The sequence below is a fragment of the Alosa pseudoharengus genome, unplaced genomic scaffold (genome assembly GCF_046254945.1).
Source record: "Alosa pseudoharengus isolate Yale_2024_CS ecotype anadromous, Long Island Sound unplaced genomic scaffold, YU_APseudo_1.1 YU_APseudo_1.1_scf_4, whole genome shotgun sequence".
NCBI classification, from domain to species: domain Eukaryota; kingdom Metazoa; phylum Chordata; class Actinopteri; order Clupeiformes; family Clupeidae; genus Alosa; species Alosa pseudoharengus.
Genome location: NW_027468774.1, coordinates 19,089,441 through 19,116,613, shown reverse-complemented (window position 1 = coordinate 19,116,613; position 27,173 = coordinate 19,089,441). Strand labels below are relative to the sequence as shown.

Below are 27,173 nucleotides of genomic sequence, written 5' to 3'. Positions count from 1 at the left end.
CAATTACTAATTCAACAACCTGAACTTCCAGCAACAAACAGAGGGAAACTTAACTTGATGTCAGAGTTCAGCTTGATAGACTACGAAACACTTATTATTGTTTGTTTTTTAAAGCACATTGACCTCTGTGTATGAAATGCGCTATATAAATAAACTTGACTTGACTTGATTTGACTTGACATTTTCCAACCCATTCATGACTCATTGTTACTGTTAGCTATTTCTACAACTGAAATCAATTGTCCCTTATAATGTTGAGGCATACATTTTTCACAACTAAACATATACATTAAAAACAGCATGCATTGTAATTCTTATGTCATTGTTTAAGAATATTTTATGATATTAATTATGAGATTGTATTCTTTCAGAATAATGTATTAGATTTAGGATGATAAAGTACACCCTTTCAAAGATTAGTTATTGCTCTAAGATTAAATGATACATGATTTATTTGTTGACATAAAGGTGTGTTTTTTATTCATTGCCTTCAGTATTCCTGTCTAAGAGCTTGAGCACACTGTAGTGTAAAAGCTGTCACTTGACAAGACAAATGTATGCAATTCAAATCCCTAAAGACTGTAATTGGCATATTGACTGGGCCATGTGGAAAGCAAGTCCTTGTAATCCTTAAGTCCACTGATGCTTGCCACTGGTGTAGTGACAGGGTGTCTCATTACTCCATGTAATTCATGCCCCTCCTGATTCATAATGTTATAATGTCAGTCCCATGGTTGCACACTTTCTCAATCACACACACACACACACACACACACACACACACACCCACTCACACTCACATGCACCACTCTCTCTCTCTCTTTCTCTCTCTCCCTCACTCACACACACACACACCTGATCTCTTAGATATCTTAGATATAACTTAGTTCCAACCACATTGTGTTATTTACTTCAGCCATATTGTAGACTACTATGTTCAAATCTTTAGACCTATGCAGCAACCTCATGAGTGGTAGGTAGCTGGGGCAAAATTACTGGCGTGGTGTCTGGGACAACATAGTATCCAAAAACACAGCCATAGCACCAGGACTCTCAAATAGGATGCGACTCCAATGCGCCATCGCCCCCATTCGCTCTTGAGGGAATTGCAAGCTGCTGGTATAGCAATCCAAGGGAGGTTTTGTAGCTCGCTCCCAGTTTCAATCGCTGCCTGTATGTGGACTCAGCCAATCTCATCGCGCTGACGCTGGTTGAGGCAGGATTCAGAGAGGCTTGATCATAATATTTAACACACCCACCCTGTAAGCGCTCGAGTGTGGATCCACGGAATGGGCAGGAGACAATCACTGGAACAAGTGCAAGCAGATACGGCTACACCTGTCAAACGTTCTCCGGCGTCTTGTTTTGAAAATGCGACAAGGACAGGCGTTAACTAAAACGCCTGCTATGCGCTGATCGTTTGGTGTCCTTTGATACACCCCTTCAGTCTGAACTTATTTTTATTTCACAAGAACGACTTATTGTCTTAAAATCGTCACTCCACTTCTGATCTTTGATGGGTCACCCATCCGCTGGACAATGTTTTAATCTGTTTACGAATAACAAGTATATATGGTGACAGTGACGGTTAAGAGGGCATGTGCTCTATCTTCAGTGAACCCAGGATGTAAATCTGGATTAATACCTACTAGTTTCTCTATTTGGTTGTCATATTCGGCGACGCAGTGAAGACCGGGCACAGATAATGGAATAGCAGCACATGGGCATCGCGCAATTGTGCTACATTTGATGATAGTATTGTTTATATGTATTTCATGCTACGTTTTTTGGAGAATAGTGTCAATATATAATATAATTGACAAATTGACAAATATCCCTGAGCCACACTGTCAATGCCGACTAGTTCAATTGTGTGTCTCGTGAGATATAGACACAGACAAGACCCCGAAGAGGCTTAGCACATATAGAATTCTTCGACTTCTTGAACATGGAGTTGCTAACTTAAAACGTTACGTGTTTTCGTAATAGTTATAGATATTCTTCTAATGGACACCGAATGGTGTATATTGCATGTCGTACAAAATTGACTTCTTTGCGCTGGTGGTGTTATCTTGTGAAAGCCCACAATATTATCAGGACATTTTATATAATTGGATTGGTAAAGATGATATTGTTTCGTAAATTCCGTGTACTCATTCTCATGGTTTTTCTGGTTGCGTGCACCATGCACATTATGATAGACTTACTACCGAAACTGGAGAAACGCGCCGTAGGAACGAACTCTGGCACTGGAGGCTGCTCGTGCTCCCATAATCCGAGCGAAGAACCACGGAATTGGGCAAAGCAACAAGCGAGGTCGGGACCAGAATCGGGTTGGCCTAACAAACATACTTTGAGGATTTTGCAAGATTTCAGCAATGAGCCAAGTTCCAACCTCACCTCTCACTCTTTGGAAAAGGTCACGGGGACAGCAGATAAAGCTGATTCCATGAAGCGCACGAGGCAGGTCCCTGGGAATGCCGAAAACCAGAAACCACTCATCAAGGATACCGGTGCAGGAAAGAAGGCATATGCTTCAAGTTTATCACGCCTAGCAGCTTTGTATGATCATCCTTTATACAAAATTGACCTGCCCTCGCTCACAGACGATGACACTCTGTTCAACGTCAATACTGACATCCGACTATATCCCAAAGCTGCTGGGAATCCAGAATGGTAAGTAAACAAGTAAACTGACGGGAACATTAGGACAGGTGCTTTGATTGTTACTAATTAGTTTATTTAAACAACTTCGTTTGTTCAATCTAATATCTTTGAAACACTTGCAGAGGCGCTGCTGGTCTTTCGAAGCATCTTTTCTTTCTTTCTTTCTTTCTTTCTTTCTTTATTTATTTATTTCAGTGAGTCAATGTTCAATCATATTTATATACGTGTTTAATTGCCACTTCGGGCTAAAACTCGCAATATTTTTTTCACCAATGAATCATCTCTTCAATTACTCGTCAAGAGTGTCGGGAATGAGTGTTGTGGAAGAGTGAATTTATGTTCATGGTTTATGACAGTAGCCTATCTACTCCGAAGGATTGTGACAAACGGGACAGCGACAAGGTCGATTTTTGGTGGCTTTATAACATTTTAAACAACCTGGGTGTGTGCAATTTGCTTTGATACTATAGTGATTATTTAGATTAGATCTGCGGCTAAGCAGGTAACAGTGCTCATTATAAGCAAGACGATAAACATCAATAAAAGTAACCTATGACACAATGAATCTGTAGACCAAACACGTATTCCTGATGAAGCTCAGCCCAGGCAATGTAGGTTATAGGATTAATACCTGTGTGGCATGCAGAGCTGAAGTAATTATTATCTATCCTACATTTTATCACCAGTCTGGAAAGTGTTTTTTTCTTTAAGCTTTAGGTTAATCATAACCTAAGGAGGAAATAAGATTAGGTCATTGCAGCTCTAGCAGAAGGCTATGATTCAAGCAGGATTGCATGGCTGAAAGGTGTCAGAAGGACATTTGATTGTCAACATTACTTATTTGTTTAACATGTGCTGTGTTAACGCTGAAAGAGACATGAATTCTCTGTTACAGTGAATGTCCAGAGTGGAATTGTCTTGTGTTAAAATTAAATGTGATTTTTAATTTTGTATGTCACTAACTTTCAGTTATAAGTCTATTGTCACCTTTTTGGGCTTGGATTATCATGACAATATCTCTGTACATATAACATCCCATTAAAAGTCCACCATAGGTGTCAAGCACAAATGACATATAGAGACTGAAGTGACTGACTGCCTTTTGTAAAGGTTAAAGAACATAGTTGGCCTGTCAATCTGTAAGATAGATGTTCTTTGAAAACTAATTCTTCAGTAAATCCTCAAATGAACCTTTTCATCCAGTGGTATTAGACCTGCATGACTAGACCTGCTAGTCTCCAGACTGCATTGCATGGCTACTGGAGCCATTAGCAGACGTCACATTCAGACAGATGAGTGTACAGATATTGACCTTCCCTCTGTCCCCTCTCTTCCTTTCTCTATCCCCCCATTCTCCACTCATCTTTCTACCCACCTCTCCTCTCCTGACCGGCACCTCTTCCCTTTACAACCTACACCTCCCCTCTCCCTTTTTTCCTTCCCCTCTTCTCTTCTCCTCTCCCCTGTGTCTCTCCTCTTTCCCTCCCTCCCTCCCTCCGCCTCAAACCTCCAGGCACCACGAGGCCAATGCAGAGGAGGAAGAGTACAGTCCCACAGGGGGAGCCGCGGCCGAGTCCTACCCCAACTGGCTGCGCTTCCACGTGGGCATCAACCGATACGAGCTCTACGCCCGCCACAACCACGCCGTCGAGGCGCTCCTCAAGGACCTGGTGTCCCAGAGCATCACCAGTGTGGGTAAGCAAGCAAGCAGCAGCAGCAGCAGGGCAACACATGTGCCACTGGGCGGCCCATATGCCAGCGTTACGTAAGGCCATGATGCAGTGCTGAAATGTTATTTTGTCATGTCGCAAAAGGCAATCATGCTAAGTGGTTTATAGCATGTAGCACAGCGGGGGGTGTGGTCAGGGAGCACACAGAGGGCAGGGTTGACATGAAGCGGAGGGCTGCCATGCAGTATCTAGACAGAGAATGTTAATTGGTAATGACAGTCTTGTCTCGTGTGTGTGTGTGTGTGTGTGTAGCCACTTACATGAAAACAACATCAACATAATAACAGCATTGTTAAATTGGACATTCACCTTTCTCAGCAATTGCCCTACTTTAAGAAGTCTTCAATCAGGAAATTCAGCTTGAAGGCACACATTGCACACAAACAGGCATATGGCAGGACAGGATTGTCTGCATTGCTGGAGGTTGACTATGTGTAGTCTGAATCAGGTGTGTCTGCCAAAAGAAAGCAGATATGGATATTACGCCTGGGCAGAGCCTGTGCTCCCTTGTTTTTGGTTAGTCACTGCAAGACTCTAGATGGGAAAATCCTCTGAAAGCCAAATCTGTGCCAAGAAAGCCGGGTGGGCAGCCAAAAACGTAGTTTCATGTTTCTAACTCCCCTTTTGTTGGCGAGATCAAATCGGCGAGGATTGCACGAGAGAGCCAGATTTTCCTCCACAATAGAGATAAGTGTTGTCGTAAACCCCAGGAGTTTTGGGTCTTTCCCCTCACTTTGGTCAAACAGGCCTTTTAAGGGAGTGTTATGTGAGCAGTGACCTTGACGATTTTAAAACCCTTTTCCAATCCACATCTGGAGGGCCTCCAAAATGGCTTCGAAGCACACATCTAGCAAAAAGAGTGGCCTCCAACGTCGCTCAGGGCTTAGGGGGGAGTGAAAAGACGTTTTAATCCCTCTTACAAGGAATGCTTTGATAGCAGGCTGGCATTACCTATGAATAGGAGAAATACAGAGGCGCGATAGCTTTGTGGCTGACATCACTGGACACGATGCAGGAATCATGTCCACAAAGGCCATTATTGCCAGACATTTTCAAAAGGAGGATATTTGAAAAGATTGATAAGGTTATTTAATTATTCATACAGATTAAGATCATAATTAATTTGATTGATATCATGTGAGCATGATAAAGAGATCAATAATTATGTTATTACAAGACTAATTAGGAGCTTGTTAATATGTTATGGGCCAGTTTTCCAGACATGATCTCTTTTTCAGTGGAAATCTTGATTTTCAAGTTCCCTTTTAATCTTGGATGAGGATTAATCCATGTCCGGGACAGCAGCCCTGTGTATTCTGCTGGGATGTAAATCGGACCCTAATGTGTTTTCACAGTTTTAGCCAGAAAGCATTATTTTCCACTATACAGCGCTCTACACATGGTATAGTATTTATTGCATGCATTGGTGTTGCTCCCCTATTTGAATTGTCAACAGCACTAGGATCATTCATGCAAACAGACAAGCATCTCAAGGGTGAATCTCAGGTCTGAATGCAGTGTGACGAAGATGTAGCCACCAGTGCCGAAAGCACATTTATTTCTGCTTTTGACTTTTGTTGTCATTTTTGCACTTTTGTTGTCATTTTTGCACCAGCTTAATTATCACTTTGTAATGAGATGATGTGTTGGTGCTGCTGCACACACTGCTGATCTTATTTCAGCAGATTTACACACACACACACACGCACAGACACACACTCACTCACACACACACACACACGCACGCACACACGCACGCGCCCACTCACGCACACACGCACGGACACACATTTACTCACACACACACACACACATGCACACACACACACATGCACGCACGCGCACACACACACACACACGTCACACACACACACTTTCACATGAGCACACTAAGCTGAAAGCAGGATTTGGAGAACATAACATTGTTTTCAGGAGAACATAACATTGTATTCAGGAGAGACTTTGTTTTAGAGCTGTTTGTAGCTCATGTTAGATCTAACATATCCACCTCTCGCTATGTCTCCCTTCTCAGCCATGAAGTCAGGAGGCACCCAGCTGAAGCTCATCATGACCTTCCACAACTATGGACAAGCCCTCTTCAAACCTATGAAGTAAGTCCTGCAGTAATGTTCAGAAATGCATTTCCACCCATGTAAATTTCTTGCACTTTGTAGTACATATCTTGTACATGTACAGTACATTTTCTGCAATTTCCCTTGGGGATCAATAAAGTCATCTGTCTATTTATATCTACATATTTACATATTCTCATGCATGGACACACAAATACACACACACACACACACACACACAGAGAGAGAGAGAGAGACACACCCAGACACACAGACACACACACATGTATTCACAACTGCACATGAATTCACTTGTTCACCCACTCTTGAATTCTTTCTTGTGATGCGTTTGGGGCCTGTTTGAAGTCGACGTCCTGTGGCTAGTGAATCACTGTGGCGTGGTACCTGCTCTGTGCAGTCCCACTGAGAGCCCACCTGCCCACACACACACACACACACACACACACACACATTTTAACCAGCCCAGTGCTTGCTGGCTGCTGAATAGTAATGCTTTTGATTTGTTTTCAATGTGGAGAGAGGGAAGAGACAGCAGCAGGCACAATGAGACGCAGAGCGGCTGATGGCTTGGGTTAGTCAGATCTTTCCCGCAGCGGGCTGTGGGTTTTTTTTAATTCACTTTCTCTCTCTCTCTCTCACTTTCTTGGTGGGTAATAACCATCCTGTTTTTAATTAACATAGCCTGGCGTATGTGTTAATTAAAAAGCGGAGGAGAAAAGAAAGCTGTCACAAGTGCCTGGAGGATATTCGCCAGCAGCTCTTTCAGCCGAGTCCAGCTTATGAAACCGCCAACTGAATACATTTATATATTTATACACACAAATACACACACACACACACACACATATTCTCTCTCTCTCTTCCCCCCTCTCTCTCTCTCTCTCTCTCTCACACACACACACACACACATACACACACTTTTTCTCTATTTCTCATAGATCTTCTGTTGAAGTGTCATCTTCTCTGCTACCTAATTCTGTACAGTCCCCCTCCTACATGCACACACACACCACCACCTTTATAAAAGGAAAGAGTGGAAATTAGGCACAGGCACTCCTGGACACAGTTGAATAGGCTATGGGCCACATAATGGCTAAGAGCCACCTGGTGGATTCATACACTTCATGCACTTTACCTCAGAACTGAAAGGAACTGGACTTTAGATGTTGTTTTCATGGTGAGTGGGTAATGGTACCATTTTGTTGCAAAGAACTAGTCTGTGTTACCCAGGGCTGTGTTGTGCAGTGGCACCGTGATATACAACCCTATTTTCTTCTGTTGTAATGGCCTGTGCTGTGTGTCTGTGTTGCTGTTCAACGGGCGCACTTCCTAGCCCAGCCAGACACAGAAGGGTGGGCACAGCGGGCAGTCTAACATACCCAGTAAATGCCGGGGGGGGGGGGGTGGCAGCAGGGAACAGAGACATGGCACCACACCAGCCCTGTCATCCCTGCTCTCGCTCTGTCTCCTGTTTACCCTGACATCGGTGTGCAGCTGTGTCTACGCTGGAGCCGTGCACTGGGCTGCCATGGAGCAGGACTGCACATGAGGATGCCTCACGAGCTGGCTGGTCATAGACAGTGGCCCGGCCGGGGCAGGATATGTCAGGTCTGTGTGTGTGTGTGTGTGTGAGTGTGTGTGTGCGTGTATTGTTGTTGTTGTTTTTTTTGTTGATGGGCAGATTCGGAAGCAAGAATCATGTCCAGAAACAACAGATGCTTGAGTGTGTCACCCGCTGGACATTTCGGAGGACTGTATGCCAGCTCAGCTTGTACTGCAGCTTATCACTGTGTAATAGTTTGAGAAAGTGAAAATGTAATCAGACGTGTCTGTGTGTGAGTGTGAGTGTGTGTGTGTGAGTGTGAGTGTGAGTGTGAGTGTGTGTGTGTGTGTGTGTGTGTGTGTGTGTGTGTGTGTGTGTGTGTGTGTGTGTGTGTGCAGACGTGCATATGGGCATGTGTTATTGAGCACAGCTGTTGCCTCATCTCAATCACATTCTGTGGTCACTTTCCCTTTAAAAATGAAGCCCCCATCTGCTGTGACTATCGAAGCACTGCCAGCACCAGGAACTCCAGCAGACAGCTGTCTAGGAGTTAAGCTATGGTTAAGCGAGACTGTTTGCCGCCTTAATGAGACGTTTCTATTCAAATTGCACATCTGAGATGTGCCTCCGGTCTACGGCAGTCTGGAGCACTTGGCAATGCTTGAAAACGCTCGCGCATAAAAAAAGCATCACTCTTTTTCTGAGGTAGACCACCAGATGACACACCACAGCACAATACAGTGGTGGGGTGGGTGCACTTCCAGGAAGCAGATTCACTTCCCTCGAAACGAAGTAAACACAGTCTATGGCAGCAAAGCAAGGAAGCAGGTGAATAGAGGAAGGAGGAAAGGAACATGTTAAGTTCTCAAAGTGCACTTTGACTTCCTCTTCTTCTTTCAGTGGGAACAAAAGAGATTTGGTCCAGACACCACACATGCATGGTCACTCACATCAGTTCGTTTTACGTGGTAAATGAAGGAAAGGTTGATCACATAGCCCACATTGATCTCCATAGATAGGTAAGCAAAACATGTAAACATGCCAACAAAGCCAGTATGTGTAATTTCTCTTGGTTATGAAATCTTATTATGCCATATAGAGCTCCCATTACCTTGACCCCACCCTTCATAGCTACTTATTTCACCCAGCTTTGAGCAAACATCAAAACCAGTAAACACTAGAGGGGCAAATGTTTACTCACTATGTCAGTAAAAGTGAATCAAAATGGGTGTAAAGTGCAAACTAATGCAAAACATGCAAACTAATAATCGTAAAGATAGTCGTTGTTTCGCATAATCCTGCTCAGAGACAGATAGACAGACAGACAGACAGACAAACCACTCTGGGGAACATAACCTCCATGGCGGAAGCGATGAGTAAACATGGCGTGTTTCTCTCTCCCCTCACCTGCCAGTGTGCCACTGTGCATGAACGTGTCTTTGATGTGCTCCTGCTCGGAGCAGAATGCAGATGGGGGGTGGGCAGGCGCTGGTGCTGGCGCTGGTGTGCCTGGGTGCGGGTACCACAGCTGCTCCAGAGGCCTGCTGCGTGCCCGATCTCAGCATGCCTGCCATGTGTGTGCTGCTGAATGTGTGAAGAGGAGGGCGAGGAACCTGGACTTAGACGCAGCGCCAGAGAGACACGGAGAGAGAGAGACAGTAGGGGAGGAAGAAGAGATGCAGAGAGAGAGAGAGTAGGGGAGGAAGGAGAGACGCGGAAAGAGAGAGAGTAGGGGAGGAAGGAGAACGCGGAGAGAGAGAGAGTAGGGGAGGAAGGAGAGATGCGGAGAGAGAGAGACAGTAGGGGAGGAAGGAGAGATGCGGAGACAGACAGTAGGGGAGGAAGGAGAGATGCGGAGAGAGAGAGTAGGGAAGGAAGAAGAGATGCGGAGAGAGAGTAGGGAAGGAAGAAGAGATGCGGAGAGAGAGTAGGGGAGGAAGGAGAGATGCCGAGAGAGAGTAGGGGAGGAAGGAGAGATGCGGAGAGAGAGAGATAGGGAAGGAAGAAGAGATGCGGAGAGAGAGAGAGAGAGAGAGTAGGGGAGGAAGAAGAGACGCGGAAAGAGAGAGACAGTAGGGGAGGAAGGAGAGATGCCGAGAGAGAGTAGGGGAGGAAGAAGAGATGCGGAAAGAGAGAGACAGTAGGGGAGGAAGGAGAGATGCCGAGAGAGAGAGTAGGGGAGGAAGAAGAGATGCGGAGAGAGAGAGTAGGGGAGGAAGGAGAACGCGGAGAGAGAGAGAGAGAGAGAGAGAGAGAGAGTAGGGGAGGATGGAGAGACGCAGGAGAGAGAAAGAGTAGGGGAGGCAGGAGAGACGCGGAGGGAGAGAGAGAGTAGGGGAGGAAGGAGAGACGCAGGAGAGACTCGAAGGGAGAAAGCAGGGGAGGACGGAGAGACGCGGAGGGAGAGAGAGAGTAGGGGAGGAAGGAGAGACGCGGAGGGAGAGAGAGTAGGGGAGGAAGGAGAGACGCGGAGAGAGAGAGAGAGTAGGGGAGGAAGGAGAGACGCGGAGGGAGAGAGACGTGCTGCTCCAGCTCTGGCCAAAAGGGCTGTGTGCTCAACTCGGCCGACGGTTTAATTATGCTGCAGCAGGGGGCGGCGAGCCATGAGCTCCCCTCAGTATTAGAGAGAGAAGAGAGAGAGAGAGAGAAAAGAGTGATAAAGAGAGTGATACAAAGAAATGGATATGGAAAGGGCATGGCAAGGTTGTAAAAAGAGCAAGTCACAAAGAGAAAGAAGAACTAAATTAATAGATGAAGAATCATGGGGACAGTCTGGATTATCAGGTTAGAGAGCCAAGAGAGACCAGACGACTAATGAGAGATGCAGTTTTATTTGTATGGCGCATTTCATACACATGGCAACTCAAATGTGCTTTTAAAGGGAGAATAGCAGATCATTATAAATAAAAGCATGATGGACGAATAAAAAAATAGATATAAAAAAGGAAAACAAAATAAAAATACTTACTTACTAGACTTAAAACACACCAGAGGATATATGGTTTTGTGTGTTTATGTGTACGTGTGTGTGTGTGTGTGTGTGTGCATGCATGCGTGTGTGTGCACGTTTGTGTGTGTGTTGGTGATGATGTCCAGCAGTGATGGTGTGCGGTGGTCTATCTACGGGGTGCAGCAGGCGGCCGGTGCTCGCTGCCAGCGGGGCAGCAGCTCACAGCACTGCAGGACTGACCCCCGCCTGCCGTCCAGGCCAGCATGGGCCCCACCAAGCTGGACCAAGCAGAACAGTGGGGAGGTGTGCCAATTTAATAGGATTTTTCATTTAAAAAAAAAAAAGACTGTGTGTCTAAAGAGAGAAAAGATAACTCTGATTGTCCAGATCTTCTAAGAATAAATCAACTAAGCACCATGGGAAACAGTGGACAGCTGCCCACAGGTCTTGGACTGAGGACAGAAGCGCATCCGCCAATCCCATCAGGAGGGCCATCATGTGACATCCTGATGACTTTAGTCTCTCAGATAAAAACACTGATGTTATGTAAATCCTTTCCATTTCCTGCCTCTTCAGTGTCTCCCATGGGAGGAGACTAGCTTTCTTTTGGACTATTATTAAAGCTATGGCAACACCTTTTTTGGTCCAAGTGTTCTATTCAAGTGTTCTATTCTCCACATCTTTTTGAAGTTTTGTGTTCTTTTTAACTAATAGACAGCCGATATTGACCCACAAGCTGTTGCACTTACCCCATCCTCTGAATTTTTGTCCTTCACGGGTGTGATGGACAAGACCTCCAACCCCATCCACAAGCCATTCGTATGACAGACACGATGTGTGTGAGTGTGTGTGTGTGAGTGTGTGTGTGTGTGTGTGTGTGGACCCAAGACAATGGGAAGACCTGTCTTTTACGGTCAGCTGCAATTTCAATACCTGCTCAGTGTAAAGACATGCTGCCGTGCTCAATGCCAGCAAACCAGGCTGACCCTGATGACTTGTCCCTCCGCATTAGGTAACAGCCTTTTAGGCACTTACAAGAGCTGGCCCTGAGCCACAGTCTGTGGCGGCTGAGAACGCTGCACGCATTTTTATAAGATGACTCCAGTTTTTTAATAGACTTTTTTGTTATGACAACTGGACAAGAGCACCATTTGAGAAAGAACACATCAAAACAAACGCACTGACCGCTCATTTATTATTTGACTGCATTGCCCTCTCATTTGTGGAATCAGAGGCAGTCCGTTTTGTTCTGTTCTCTCTCTCTCTCTGTCTTTCTCTCTCTCTCTCTTTCTCTGTTGACATTCTTATGTTGTGTGGCACAAATGGCCTGGGGCTGAAGATAACTGTTGGTTGCGGTCCGTCTCTGTTTTCCACAGTTCCTGGCGTTTTTGTGTATTTTGTGGCCTATCCGTGACCGCTTGTTGACTTAAGCCTCTGATGAGAGACTTCATCTTCAGTGCCATCGCTGCCCCAGCTCCATTCACCCTCACCAGCCACCTTCCGGAAACTTGTTTTTGTTGTGGTTGTTTGTTTTCTGTTGACTCTGTATGGCAATGCTGGGGTTGGGCCTTTGGCTGATCTGATACGGATCGCTCATCTGAGACAACCTGCTCCTCCTGCACTCCATCTCCGGCCCCCACCCCACCTCTCCTCCACCCGGCCCCCACCCCACCTCTCCTCCACCCGGCCCCCACCCCACCTCTCCTCCACCCGGCCCCTGTGTGTTGTTGCCTTGCGTCCACAGGGCCGTCTCCAAACATGTTGCATAGTCAAAATACAAGTTGATAACAGCACTGAGCCCGGCATGGCTCTCAGTCACTTCCCACTATACCTCTCCTTTTCTCTCTCTCTCTCTCTTTCTCTCTCTCTCTCTCTCTCTCCACTCTCCACTTCTCCTTTCTCCCATGTGTTGTTTTTTCCCCCTCCAGTCAACCCTTCCCTTGTCTTTCCCTTCCTCTTTACCCTTCTCTCTCTCGTTCACCCTCTTCCATAGTCTCCTCTCTCTACCTGTGTGTGCGTGACAGCTGAATGGTGCTGTGATCAAAGGCAAATATCAGCAAAGGTGCACAATGACACTGTTTTCTTTTTTCTTTACCCCGGAGCACAATGAGATGCAGGTGATTATTTATGCAGAGAAGAACTTAAGACTCGCAGTGGGACGCAAAGCTTTCAACGCGCCTGAGCTGTTGTGTACTGTGATCCAATCCAACAGAAACCCATGGTTCACTGTAGTAAGTGATTGTGCTCATGAAGAGGAAAACTATTACTTATTTTAAATGCACACACACACACACACACACACACACACACACACACACACACACACACACACACACACACAAACACACACACACACACACATACAAATAAAAGCCTCACGTAGTTGCTCACAACAGCACAGCTTAATTAGATGTGTGGATGGGCACATTCGCATCAGTCAGGTAGTGTTCACAGTTCTAATGGAAGACTGCTGTAGACTGTGTTGTTCCCCAAGACAGCGGCAGCCTCTCCCTTTTTAAATTCATGAGGAGGAGATGAACATGGCGGGGTTCATGTCTTCCTGCTTCTAGTCTCATGGCCTGTTGTTCTATTCTTTTACCTCGCTGATGGAAAAATGCAGTACCTCCCATGATGTAAAAAAACCCACAAGACTGTGTGTGTGTGTGTGTGTGTGTGTGTGTGTGTGTGTGTGTGTGTGTGTGTGTGTGTGTGTGCGCGCGCATTTCTTTTTTGGTGTTTTTTACATGCATTGTGCGTCTCCTTTGTACAAACGTACAATAGCCCCGCGTCAACTCAAGCACTCAGAGCACGGATCTCAAATCTCACATCTGATGCATTTGTCTAACGTTGAGCTCTGGGGGTGTGTCCCCAAAGACTTTTAGAGGTTGGCGAGGCCCTTGGTCTTATTATTCTTGTGCTTTTAAAGAGAAAAGTCCCATACTAGCCCCCTCTGTCTGTCTGACCATAATGCATGCTGACTAACTGCTTTCCGTCACACCGCCTTGAGAGAAGGGTGTTTTTTTCTTTCATTCGAGACCCGCAGTGCTATTAGCCACATAAGGAAATTGGCCACTGAGGTAGAACAGCGGTCTCAAAGGCTACTATTATACTGTGTGTGTGTGTGTGTGTGTGTGTGTGTGTGTGTGTGTGTGTGTGTGTGTGTGTGTGTGTGTGTGTGTGTGCAATTAGTTACATATCGGTTGACAAACAACCTTGTGTGTTTGGGAGAGATTGTACTTAAGATCTATAGTTTAGGCTATTCTTTTCTAATTAGGAGTCATTTAGGAGTAATTGTTTTCATTTCCATGGTTGAGTGTTAGACAGGAAAGATTGTGTTCAATCTTTGGAGTGCGTTCAGTCAACACACCAGGTACCAAATGTCAAGCCTTTTAGCTGATATTCAGTCAATCAGTCATTTCCTTGGTGACTTTAATATTTTATCTCAAACCTTCATCTGTAATGACACATGAAGCAAAACGTAAGAGAATGTGGGATTCCATATCTCCAAACCCAGGGAAAAGGGAAATCAAGCAAGCCGAGGGAGATTTGAATGATGCAAAAGCTCCCTAGCCGATAAGCACAGGAGGGTTCCCTTTGATAGGAATTCAAAGGTAGCCGTCTCCACCTTGGGAACAATGAGGAGAAAAAATGTCTTGGAAGTCACTGAGAGGAAAAGAGGGTGATAGTCCCAGAGGAGGTGGAGTCATTGCATCCCTCGGTGGAGTGGAAACAAAGATGGCTCCTTTGTCTGATCGTTAAATTAGAGGCCCCGGTCCTGCGCCCCCCCACCCCCACTCCGGCCAGTGCAGGATGTATGTGGGGCTCTCAGGAGCAGGTCAGGTATCGCTGGGGTCAGCGGCAGGCGTTACCCGATCCCGGTACCCGCCTTTTCTCTGCCCCTCGCATTGGCATGACCCAACAGCGCGAACAGAAGAGGTTCTGTGCGGGAGCCTTCTCGCCGGCTGTTCTCCGGCCAGCTTGGCTCCGAGGAGCTCCTGGAGGAAACTGCCCCAGGGGAGAGGGGAGGGGACAGGCAGGATGCGCCCCCGTTTCCCTGCCGTGGCTGAATGTGGAGCCTGTGGATGGCCGGGTCACGGTGTTGCCCCGGCGGTGTCCTATTATGCATGCCACAGCAGCGTAGCATAACCCTCGGGAAAAAATGGCTTAATCTGTGGCCAGGATGCTTTCCTGGTGTAGGGCTTCAGTGTTGGTCGCTTTTGGTTTTGTTTTGTGTCGGTCGCAGAAGCAAGCGAAAATTGGGGTGTTGGTTGCCAACAGAAATGGGAGACCAAAGCATTTTCAGCCTGGAGGTACAGAGGCAGCAGTGCCAGGCAGCGCTTACTCATTTCTGATTCAGCAGCACCTGCATGGATTTGGGCGGCCTCGCTTCCCAGCACCTCTTCATCTCAACATATCTGATTATTTGTGTTGCACTACCAAGAACACCTTTCATGGGTGGCTTCATCTTCACTTGAGTTGTCTCTTGCGGTCCGTGGAAAACCCGATACACTACAAGCTACAACGCATCAACAAGTGTCCAAACACAGTGCACATTTACAATACATCAAACAAATTGCAATCTTACGGAACCATAACCCCAGAATGACTCAACCCGAATGAACGGCACAACACTACAGCAGCGTTATCTTTCATCCGATACACCCGGACCATTACTACAGAAGAGGCAAGGGCATGGAGTGAAGCATCCTCTCAGGCCCCCAGGAGGACACGTCTGCTCCTCTGCCTCCTCACCAACCACAGCCACCGCCACCACTCACATTCCACTGGGGAATCAGGAGCCCACAGCCCACTAACTGATGTTTGTGCGCTCATTCCATTTAAAAACGGAAAACCATGAACCGCTGATGGTTAGGGGAAGAAGGGCAGGGTTAAATCGTGGCACTGGTTACAGACACAAACACAGAGCATGTGGTTGCACAAAACTGTGGTTTGGTGAAGTACCAGCTGACTGTCATTATGTAATGAAATTCCCTCATATTCTCCAGCTTGGTCTCATCATCATCTATTGTAATCAAATCATAAGACATCATAAGACATTGCATGCAACGAAAGCTTACTTGTTGATTTTTGGTGCAGGTGCTTATGACCATCTAATAATAGCCAGGAAGCCAGGAACAGGAAATCACCCATTTTGTTTTAACCATGATTCAGCCCTGTGGGTTGATTGTCTAAACACCGTGTGATTAAATGTACCATGCCATGTCTGTCACTCAGGTTAAAAAGTGGCCTGTAAACCAAATCCATTAACATACTAAGCTGAAGACAGCACTTCTAAATCAACACCACTATCACTCATGCAACACTTGCAAATGGAACTTTAATGACACTCACATTGTTTTAATTAGGGAAAATGGAAGCTGTGCTGAAAACCGTAGTGTATTCTGGGATAGCTGACTCAGTGGTGAGCAAAGCAAAAGCTGTGGATTTCTTTTTCCAGAGGATCCTCTTATTCTAAGCACACACAGATGGAGGGAGGCCCTGCACCCTGCTCCCTCCCAGTACTCTCTCTGGTTCTGGGGCATCAGCTGTCCAGGCTGACACTTGGTTTGCTCTAGGAGCATTATACTAGAACATTCTTTTAAAAGTGCCAGAGGATGGTGAAACTAGTCTAAGTCAATCAGACTGGTGCTCAGCTTTCTGGGCAGTGGTAGGAGATTTGTTGTGGATGCCACTGACCAAAACCATAGACCCTGTCATCCTATTGCTTCATAGAATAGTCACACATCGCCCTTTCTCTGTGTGTGTAGTGTAGGTGGAAATCTTTGTCTTTGCCCCTCTCAGCTTGTTTTACTCAGGTTGAAGTTGTGTCTTGACAGAGAGATGCTAAATAAAAGCAGAAGTCCAAAGACACCAGACATTGTCCCCTGTGTGTTTGGAGATGTGGCCATGAAGATAAAGTGAGATCTCCGCTTCCAGCTGTTACAAATATAATATACCAGTGTCTGTTTGGAGCTGTTTTTTAATATGGTGCAGTGCAGACATCCACCCTCCAGAGGCAGGAAGGGAAGTCATTTTCACTCAATATGTGCTATGAATAGACGGGCTGGGGAGAGCCAGCTTTGCTTGTAGTTTTTTTTTTTTCTGTTCTCGCCCACCGTGTCTGACAAGACCTCAGTGAAACCTTTTCGCAAATCCTGCGAGGTAATGACTTGTTAAAGCTGACACTGCCCATTGATGAACAGCTACCCGCGTGGAGCATGCTAAATGTGAGGGCTCGATACACGCGGCCGGATCAGAACAAGGACTTGATAAATGGCCATTGATTTCTGTAAGCCCTGGAAGACAGAGGGGAAAGTGCTTGGAATCACTTTTACAGGAAGGTGCCACCGTCTGTTCTCATTCAAGACACTCCATCTGCATTCAGCACATTTGGTGGTGGCCCATTGGCTTGCAAAAGCATATCTATATTCCATTTCTACCTCTCCATGTAGACTTCCAAAAGCCCTACAGCCCCCTTTACAAGGGAAAAATAATCAAGTTTGAGAGGTATGTAATATGCATTCTTTTTGACCAAGGGAAGAAAGTCTGAGAGGTAGATGTGCACTCTTTTGTACCTTTCCCCTCTGTAACAGATGGTACTCAGGTAACATACACTGTCCATCCCTTCAGCTGGGAACAATGCATTATCTATCATGCTGCTCTGGACATTGTTTTTGTAGGCCCCGGTTTGAAGACAGATTCCTGTTTTCTCCTCAGAGCATTGAGCCCATCTGTCCAATGAAAGCACAAAGGCAATGAAGGGATGGTGGAGAAGAGACCGATCAGCATTTTCCCAAATCGCTCTCTTGCTCTCTCTCTCCTCTCTCTCTCTCTCTCTCTCTCTCTCTCTCTCTCTCACACACACTCTCTCTCTCTTGCTCTCTCTCTCTCCTCTCTCTCTCTCACATACACTCTCTTTCTTGCTCTCTCCTCTCTCTCACACACACTCTCTCTCTCTCCTCTCTCTCACTCTCTCTCTCTAACTCTTTCATGCATTCTCTCTCTACTTCCATACTGGCGAAGGTCTGAGATCACATCTCAATTCCACATGCTCCTGTCAGCAGTCTGTGCCTATTCACCTCTACAACATGAAAGGCAGCTTTATGGTTCACCCTGTCGAAGCTCGTTCTTTTGTTAGCCTAGCAGCTGCGACAGCAGAGCATGAGTGCCTTGTCTTAGGATGTTTTCATCTCTACGTAACAAAGGGAGAGGCATGTAATCCTCTATAGAAGCAGTTACTGTATGCCTGTGCTCAAATGTCAATGCATTATGACTACCTGCATAAGGGTGCCACACGAAGTTTACATTTACTGACAGTTCTAACCAATGGCATACAAGCCTACCAAAGATAGAGGCTTATCCCCCGCTGTTGGTAAACAGAAAAGCACCTAGTCTATGCACTTAAAATGGCTCCCATTGTTCGCTCCTCATTCTACTAGGTCATATGGCCTGGCAGGCATAGCATGCAAGTCAGATAGAGACTTTCAGCCAAAGTAGGCTGCTGTTACCCTCCTGGGACTAATCCAAGCACCTTTGTTTGTCCTATAACTGTAATGTACTGTTTATCGTGGTCAGCCACAGGACAAAAGAAAGTAAAAGATGTTTGAGATGATCATAGATAGATAGATAGATAGATAGATAGATAGATATAGAGCTCTGGAAAAAAATTAAGAGACCACTGCACATTTTTCTGATGTCATCCTACGGTTGCTGAGTGACATTCGAATGAGTTGACATCATATTCAAAATTGTATAGATAGATAGATAGACAGATAGATACATAGACACCCAGCATGTAGCATTTGTCATTCACTACAGTAACTCATTGGTAATGGTTTGAAGGACGCATGGTCTACCTCCTGTTCCAGAGGAAGAGTGATGACAAGATGAGGCTCAGTACACCCCCATCATTACCCCACCCCCCACCCCACCTTCCTCCCAAAGTGTCACTTCTCATTCAGATCAGCTCCACCACTCTTCCCGTTTCATGTCCTGGCAGATGAGAGAGGCTAAGAGGGAAAAAAGACCAGAATTTACCGACATCGCCTTCCAAGAAATCCATTTTAAGAGAGGGATTATAAATTATGTAAAGACCCATGCGAAAAATATACTGAACGTCATCTCCACAGCAGTGGAAGAGCCAGACAGACGGTGTCGCGAATTCCCGTCATTGTCTCTGAAGCAGAGACTCAGAAAGACTGGCAGAACTGTATATGCTGAACTAATGTGTGTGTTTGTGTGTGTGTGTGTGTGTGTCCCACTCTCATAATTATTAGTGAATCCAGTTTTGTCTCAGCCATAAGTGCTCCATTGGCAGGAGTGAGCTGTGAATGAAGTGAGTTATTTCAATCCCCTGGCATGGTGTCATTCATATCAATAGTGCCATGGCACACTGTATTGATTTCAGCTGTTCCGTCTTATTCGCCACACAACAGCCCATTCCTGAGACACCACTGATAACATTGTAGCACTGCAGAAGAAAGACATTTAGCTCCCCTGGAGGATCTTAAAAGAGTGTTTTCAATATACCCCTCTTAGTATGGTGCAGATGGATATTACAATGTTGGATGGAAGAGTGAGGTTTGAGAACCATTAGTATGAGAGGAACCATCCCCGCTGCTTATTTTGATTATTGATTATTTGATTATTATGTGTGAGTTGCTTTAGTTGCCTCATCAACTTACATCAGAACAGTGTGTGTGTGTGTGTGTGTGTGTGTGTGTGTGTGTGTGTGTGTATGCCCTGAGAACTCCGCGTGCTGAGCGGTCTTAAAGAAAACCATCCCTCAGGCTGCGAGAGAAGAGAGAGAGAAGAGACAGAAACCTGCTCAGTGAAACCTGCTCAGAAAGCCACACAGAGGAGGACTGACTGGCTGGGGGATTAGGTTTCATGCCAGCACAATGCCACCATGCTCTGCCGTGGCAGAAGGAACCTGCTGGAGGCCGCCTAAGAAGAATGCCTGAGTGAACACACACACACACACACACACAGAGAGAGAGAGAGAGAGTGAGAGCGAGCAGATTCTCAGCTCCACACTGGGAGCCTGCCTAGGGACACTGTCCCAAGCAGGGGTGGGTGAAAGAGAGGAATGGGGGGGGTGAGAAGGAAGAGGCAGTGGAAGAGGGAATCAATGCACCGTAATCTTGTGCCGGCGCCCCCTAAGGTGGTTCTAATTAAAAATCACAATGACCGGTAATTCCTTCAACCCACTGATATAATTACTGTCGTAATTCGCAGCGTTTTTCTTATTAACAGCCAACCCTGTTGCGGGGCAAAGGGAAACAAACACAATTGATAAGGGGTGGCATTCGTCCGCGTCTTCTGCAGTGACACAACCTTTGCCATGCTAGATGTTTAATCAAGGTCTTGTTTGGTACGAGCACAACCTCCAGGCAATGCAAACGCAGGCGAAAGGTGATCAAGTGTTGGTCATCTAACAAATAGTGACTACCTTGGAGATGGAGGACAATGTGTTATTCACCATTCATGTGTCTGCTTTCCCATTCTCTGAGAACCACACATGTAGCTTTCACATGCTGGCTATTTCATACCGAAGTGTGAAAACATTTTGGAGCAAAAGAGAGAAAAGGGGGGGGGTGGATCAGTGGATTCTGTAAGAAAATGTTCTGGTTTTCTTTCACTAGAATCCAAACTTGAACTCCCACACACAGTCACTAACACTCCCATCTCCCCTTGCAGAGTTTGCACACAGGAAGTTGTGTCTTTATGGGACCGGGTTTGTTTTATTTTTGTTTGATACTTTTTTACCCCACCATCATTTCAGCTTGGGCGGAGAGCTCTGTTTTGTGGCCTCGTTACTTCACCACTTCTCCCGTGTCCCCATAAAGCTCTATCACAGCAGCCTGGCACACACAAGTTTCTCTGAAAATACCCACTTATTTCCCGTCGAAGATAAACAACCTCTATGGTAATCAAGATCCATGAACGAATCCAATTTAGTCTGGCCCTGTTGCAAAATGCTTTTTTGCATTCTCGCCAGATATACTGCAAACGTTGCCTAATCCTTGAAAGAGATGGTGCAGTGTTATGAAAGCGGGTTTAATTAATTATGCAAGTGTAGAAATGTAGCTTGAAGCTAGACATTGAATAATTCCAGGGGCCATTGCTGGGTGATCTCTACTGTAGATCCTGTCTTCTTTTCCTATCAACTCTTTCCAAGTTCCTGCTTTATTTTTCAAAGTCATGGTGTTGGAGAGGTTCTTATATCATCATCAATCATCCTTACTAATTGGAAACCATATATCTAAGATTTACACACTGTCTAATGACATGATTCTTTGCGTGTTATTACACACAAATTATGGCAAAAAAATTGCCAGAGCTGTGACAAACTCTTTTGCACTGCTCACAGTAGCCAGTGTCCACCCTGTTCCTTTCACGCAGCACATCACACCCTCTTATAGATCTGACCACAAGATCCAACAAGTTGGAGAAGGGAGAGCTACACAGATTCCTTTTTTCCTTCTGATGTCTCTGTAGACCAAATTGAAAGCAGCTGTAATCAGCCAAAGCCCATCTGCGTTCACTGGTGTCCCGTGTGCATGTACAGGAAGCACCTTGTTCTAGTGAGTGGCAGCTCTGCTTGGCAAGTGCGGTCCTGTCTGCCTTACAGATGTGGAGATAGCAGCAGAAAGCCACAGAGGCAGGAGCCAAAGTACCATCGGTGGAATTTCAGCTGGCTTGCTGGTTGAGTGCTGGTCTTACGCACGTTTGCTCTCTCTCTCTCGCTCTCGCTCTCTCTTTCTCTCTCTCTCTTTCGCTCTCTCTCTCTCTCTCTCTCTCTTCTGAGTCCTGACACAGATCTGCACCACAGACAGAGGGCTAGCAGCTGTTGCCATGCCTTGAAACATGAGTGCCTGAACTGGACTGAATTGGGCTGCCTGTTTCAACCCCAAAACAATGAATTTTTACTTGTTCTAGCTTTATCGTATTGTTACACATTCTTACCAGATTATTTGCTTCATCTGGTTTTGATATTTTAGATTTTTTATTTTTTTTCAAATTCAATTTTGAACATCAGTGCTCAGTAACTCTTGAGTCAAGTTGTTCTCACTGCGTCAAAACAGTGTGTTCAGCCATACATGTAGTTTACAGAAATCCTAGTTCAACAGCAAAAAACTGGGACATGCAGCTATAAAAAAAAAAGTTATTTTAAAAATAAGTCTTAATATGCCAGCGTTTGATGGCTTTTCTCTCTATACATAAGAAACCTCCCATAATCCTCTCTGAGGATCAGATAGAAAGGCAAAGCTTCATCACAGTTTTAAACACCACTCCGTTATGTAATGCAAAACACGTGCTTTTTTATTGCATTGTCATCTGGGGAGCCAGGCAAACTCCCAAGAGAGCACGCATTGTTGTGGGCCAGGATTGTCATCCCTCTGTGTCCTCAATACAAAAAAACAGGCAGGACGTCACTGCCAAAAAGGGAATAGGGAATAGAAGACTCTTTTTCCTTCTTATTCTTTTGCCACCAGGTCGACTAATTCTCAGTAAGAAGGAGGACACGTAGAAGACAAAAGCACAAGTAGGCCGGCCTGTTGGCCCCTCAGACTGGAGTGCCGCTAACGTTAATGCTGCCTTTAAACAGCTTCGCTCAGCACATTTAGGCTACAAAGCAGCTCGCAGCATCTCCTCTTTCCCGTCCTGCTCCTCTGTGACTCCTGTGGTGAACCAGCCCTCAAGTGCGCTGATTTAAAGGACAACCTAGTGTGTGTGTGTGTGTGAGAGCATGTGTGTGTGTGTGTCCAAGTGTGTGTGTGCGTGTGTGTATGTCTGAGTGTGCGTGTGTGCGCATGTATGTGTGCATGTGTGTGTATGTGCATGTAACCACTTATATGACATCTATGTACACGTCATACACTTGACACTGAATGAAAGTCAATTGATGTGAGAACAATATTTCCCTCAGAGCCATAAGGAGAGTTTGAATGAATGGGCCACGTCTTGTTCAGCATGTTCATTTACCCCTTCACCAAATGCCCTCAGAGTTAAGTGGCTTTTAACTGTTTTAAGTGCTGACCTATTTCATAGCCTTGTTTTTTTTTTTCTTTCACAAAAATCTATCGACCAGAAGCGATCTTGACATTCCTCTCTGTCGGGCCAGGGTCAGACAGCGCACAAACGACTTGTCTCAAAGTTTTATTGGCGTGCGCTCTATAGATTGGTATCGAGGTAATTACCCGGCTCCTGACTGTGCGCTGCCCTGCCTTCGCCCACTGCCGACACAATGGCACATTAAGCGGCGCAGGCTCTGGCTTCTGGGGCGCCGGCTTCCCAAGTGCACCGAAGTGTCACATCGCCGTTCCATCACCGCAGCCGGGAGGGGGGGGGGTGGGGGGGGAGGTGGAACGAGCAGGCGAGTGAGCGAGCCCCGCGCGATGCTTGTTCGCTCACTTCCTTCCTCGCCGACAGGAAGAAGGCGACGGGGTCACGGTGACCGCGGCAACAGCGGGGGCTGACAGTGCCGCAGTGCCAGAGGAGAGGAGAGGAGAGGAGAGGAGAGACAGCGCTGGCGCGTTTAGCAGATACGGAAAAAAGGGAAAAAAGAAGAAGGGAAAAAAAGAGGAGTTGAAGCGGTGCAAAGCTCCGAGCAAAGCGTTCCGTGTTATCACGAGGTGAGAGGGAGGCATTGTGACAGGGGCTGAGTTCTGCCTAAGCAGCGGGTTCTCTAGGTCATTGGGGTTTTTTTCTCCCCTCCCGAAAAGAGGCAGAAGGGACATAAAGTGCAGATATGTATAATTTTAGAGTTTCCTCATCACAGCTGCAGGCCATTCCACTCCACCTGCATACATCTCATCGCTCTTCCATCATACACCTTATCATGTACCCAAAACACACACACACACACACACACTAGTCTGCCAATCTCACAGATGTGTGTGTGTGTGTCTTCCCTTTATGAACAGTGATGTCTGTGAGCGATGGCTGTGGAGCTGAGTGAGCTAAAGCTGTAGGGGGCCAGTGTTGGCCACTTGATGCTCCAGAGAGGGCTGCATTTCAGTCACTGCTGCATCCCCAAGAGTGTGTGTGTGTGTGTGTGTGTGTGTGTGTGTGTGTGTGTGTGTCTGTGTGTGTGTCTGTGTATGTGTGTGTGTGTGTGGAGAGTGGAGCTCATAAGAGGGCAGGTGGCCTTTACGAAAACCCATTGTGCGCCTCACTCTGAAAGTGAGCCGGGGGCAAACTCCCCCCTACACACACACACACCACCATCACCACCATCATTCTGCTCCATTCCACTGATTCAGAGCGGCACCATCTTTATCCCCACCCCCCGTCCTAATAAAAACCCCATTTGCCTCCCCTTCAGCTGGGGAAAATTGAATGGATCATAATGGAGAACGGGGGCCGGATTGACGCAGAAAAGCCTGCTTTTTCCCGGACAAGCCCTGCTAGATAAATAAATAAATAAGAAAGACCTGAAGGGGCCCTTTCCATTACGGCTCAGGCCACATTGATGCTGTCAGAGAGCAGGGGGCTGTGCACTGCTCTTTGGGCTAATGGATTGGGCGGGATGGAATGGACGGGGGATGGACGGGCGGTGGATGTTGGGGGGGGGGGTAAAGGGGCGGGAGAGCTTGAAGACAGGATGCTGAGAGAAAGCTTTTACAGGTTTCCCGAGATAGGAAGCCCTTACAGTAATGAGGCTGGTGGTGGTGGTGGTGGGTGGTGGAGGTGGGGAGCAGGAGGTGGCGTGGTGTAGCTGCATGGGCACTGGGCGCTGGCTGTGCGGATGATTGGCTCGTAGAGAGGGCAGCACGGCAACCTCTCATCCTCTCCCCGGAGCACAGATCAGCCATTACTAAAGGCCTGGTAGCTACACTCGCTCTCGTGGCTCTTCCCTGCAGCAAATTAGCTACATTTGTAGAGTAATGATCTGCATAGCCCTAAATGGACTGAAAATGACGGCGTTGGGGGGAAAATGACATATTTCTCACATCATGGAGTCTGAAACAATAGTGCTTCTCTGTTTCGGTCATTTAAGTTCCGGGACACAGAGCACATATTTTACACATTGCACACACTGTTTCTTACCAACTACTGATCTGGAAACAGCCCTAGTGCATGTGGAAGGCTTCTTTGTTTTGTGATGATCAGAGAGGGTTGGTGTCAGGAAACACACACAGCTGATGTGTGTGTGAAATGTAGTTTTGAATTAAATGTGGGCAGATATGTGTGCACAGCACCCATATCTAATTTGAGAAATAAATAGGCGTTAAAAATAGAAGTTTGAGCGTGTTCCTCTATGGCCAGTCAGTGGGGCAGCAACAGCACTACACAAACCTAACACCAGACCTTTTGAATTGACCTCACAGTAACTGATCAAGCTTTGCAGAGGAGAACCTAACAAATCTCTTTTTATCCTTTTCTTTGGCAGGCAGACAAGGGAACAAGAAACCCCTCCAGACTTCTTCTACTTCTCCGACTTTGAGAGACACAATGCTGAGATAGCAGCCTTCCACCTGGACAGGTGAGTGGAGCACCCTGGTGCGTTCTTTCGGTGTTCATCGTGACCTCCGTATGGGATTGTGTAAACATAGAGGGGTGTGCGTGTTCTCTTGGTGCTGATCCCATGGTGCCTGAACTACAGCCATAAGAGACTACTGGTCCCCTGCATGCTAATTAGCAATAGCTCTACCTCATTACTTCTGCTTTATGGGAATGCTGAAAAACATATCATTCACATCCATTAACTCACAGCAACAAGTCAGCTGTCAAAATAAAGGTATACAAGGGTGTAAACACTTCAGGGTTCAGAGTCTACTGAGACCCATGGACGTGAGTTTTTCCCATAAATCTTAACCTCTCATCGTGACATATATTTAAACCTCAAATGTATTACAGTAGATGTCATCTCCTCCTCACACACAATATAACTGTAACTGTAACAGTTGAGAAATATCTCAAAAGATTACAAAAAATAACCTAGCCAGTTGTAGCAATCATCATTCATTCATTTATTGCAAAGAATTTCTCAGAGACAGGTCTAAAACACATTCTTTTGTACACTGGGCAAAGACGCCGTCATTTAATATCTTTCCCCAGTGTACTACAAAAAAGCACTTTTGCATTTTATTTTTACTTGTACTTGTACCCTGTACTTCTTTTGCTTGTACCTTCTGCACCTAAGAGGTCGTGAGGTGGTTGCTGTACCTCAGTCCACAGCAGTGGAGGTTGATATTGCATTACCTGGCCGGCACGTCAGGCCGACGTAACTCCAGATGAAGGGTGAGAACAGCGCAGCTCTGTTAGGTGGAGCAGAACAGCACACGGACCTCCCCTGCTGCCAAGTGCACTCAGACGGCAGCCCATGCAGATGCCATGCCATGTCAAGTCTGTCTGGCCAGAGGATTTTTGTGTGGGTCGGTCAAGGGAAAAAAAACACCCTAAAAACCCCAAAGTATGCAAACATGGTATCAATTTTGAGACAGGAGGAGGCTCCAGTTGTCCAAAAAAGAGCACATTTCATTTTGTTTCTCCCTTTCAAGGCCCGGAACGCTTAGATTACGCACAGAGCTCGCAACCTCCTGTAATTCCTATGTGACTCTTGGACAAAGGCCTGCAGAGAACACAGTCTGAGCCTTATCATAGCACAAGGGTGGAATGTTCCACGCCAGAACAAAGTATATACTCTACACATACATTTTATATGAACACTGTATATATACACATTGTATGTCTATGGCCTTTTTCAACCTGAGGTATTTTTCCACAGTAAATAATATGGTGGACATATTGTTTCTGGACGTGCAGTACAAACACGTCCACCAGACATCAGACATGCTCTCTGCTCCTTAAATGTGGCGCATAGAGAGCCGATGACATGTGTTTGTCAGGAACACGTTTTTCTTAATAGTCTACAGCAGTCTAGACACGTGTGCTGCATATGTCAGATGCATACTATTATACAACGGTAAATATTTCAACCTATTTTTGAGACAGTCGTGTCAGATGCGTGTGGATGCACACATTGAACAGGCCCTACTGGCACAGTGTGTGTGTCTGTAAGTGCTCCTCTGTTGCATTCTCCCTGTTCTCTGAGACATGCAGATGTAGTGTCCTTCACGTGCCCCTTCTCTCCTCACCCACGTCATACACACACACACACACACACACACACACACACACACACACACACACACACACACACACACACACACACACACACA

The 27,173-nt window shown here is 46.1% G+C and overlaps 1 protein-coding gene across 1 annotated transcript in view; it reads left to right on the top strand.

Moving 5' to 3' along the window:
* The first annotated feature begins 1,252 nt into the window (after window positions 1-1,252).
* The window catches only part of fam20ca (FAM20C golgi associated secretory pathway kinase a), a 38,426-nt gene continuing 12,505 nt past the window's right edge, over window positions 1,253-27,173 (top strand). Inside the window, exons 1-4 of the mRNA XM_076265160.1 lie at window positions 1,253-2,676; window positions 4,181-4,362; window positions 6,430-6,508; window positions 25,382-25,474. Coding sequence (XP_076121275.1) covers window positions 2,018-2,676; window positions 4,181-4,362; window positions 6,430-6,508; window positions 25,382-25,474 — 1,013 coding nt within the window. The 5' untranslated portion in view covers window positions 1,253-2,017. The remainder of the gene's footprint in view (window positions 2,677-4,180; window positions 4,363-6,429; window positions 6,509-25,381; window positions 25,475-27,173) is intronic.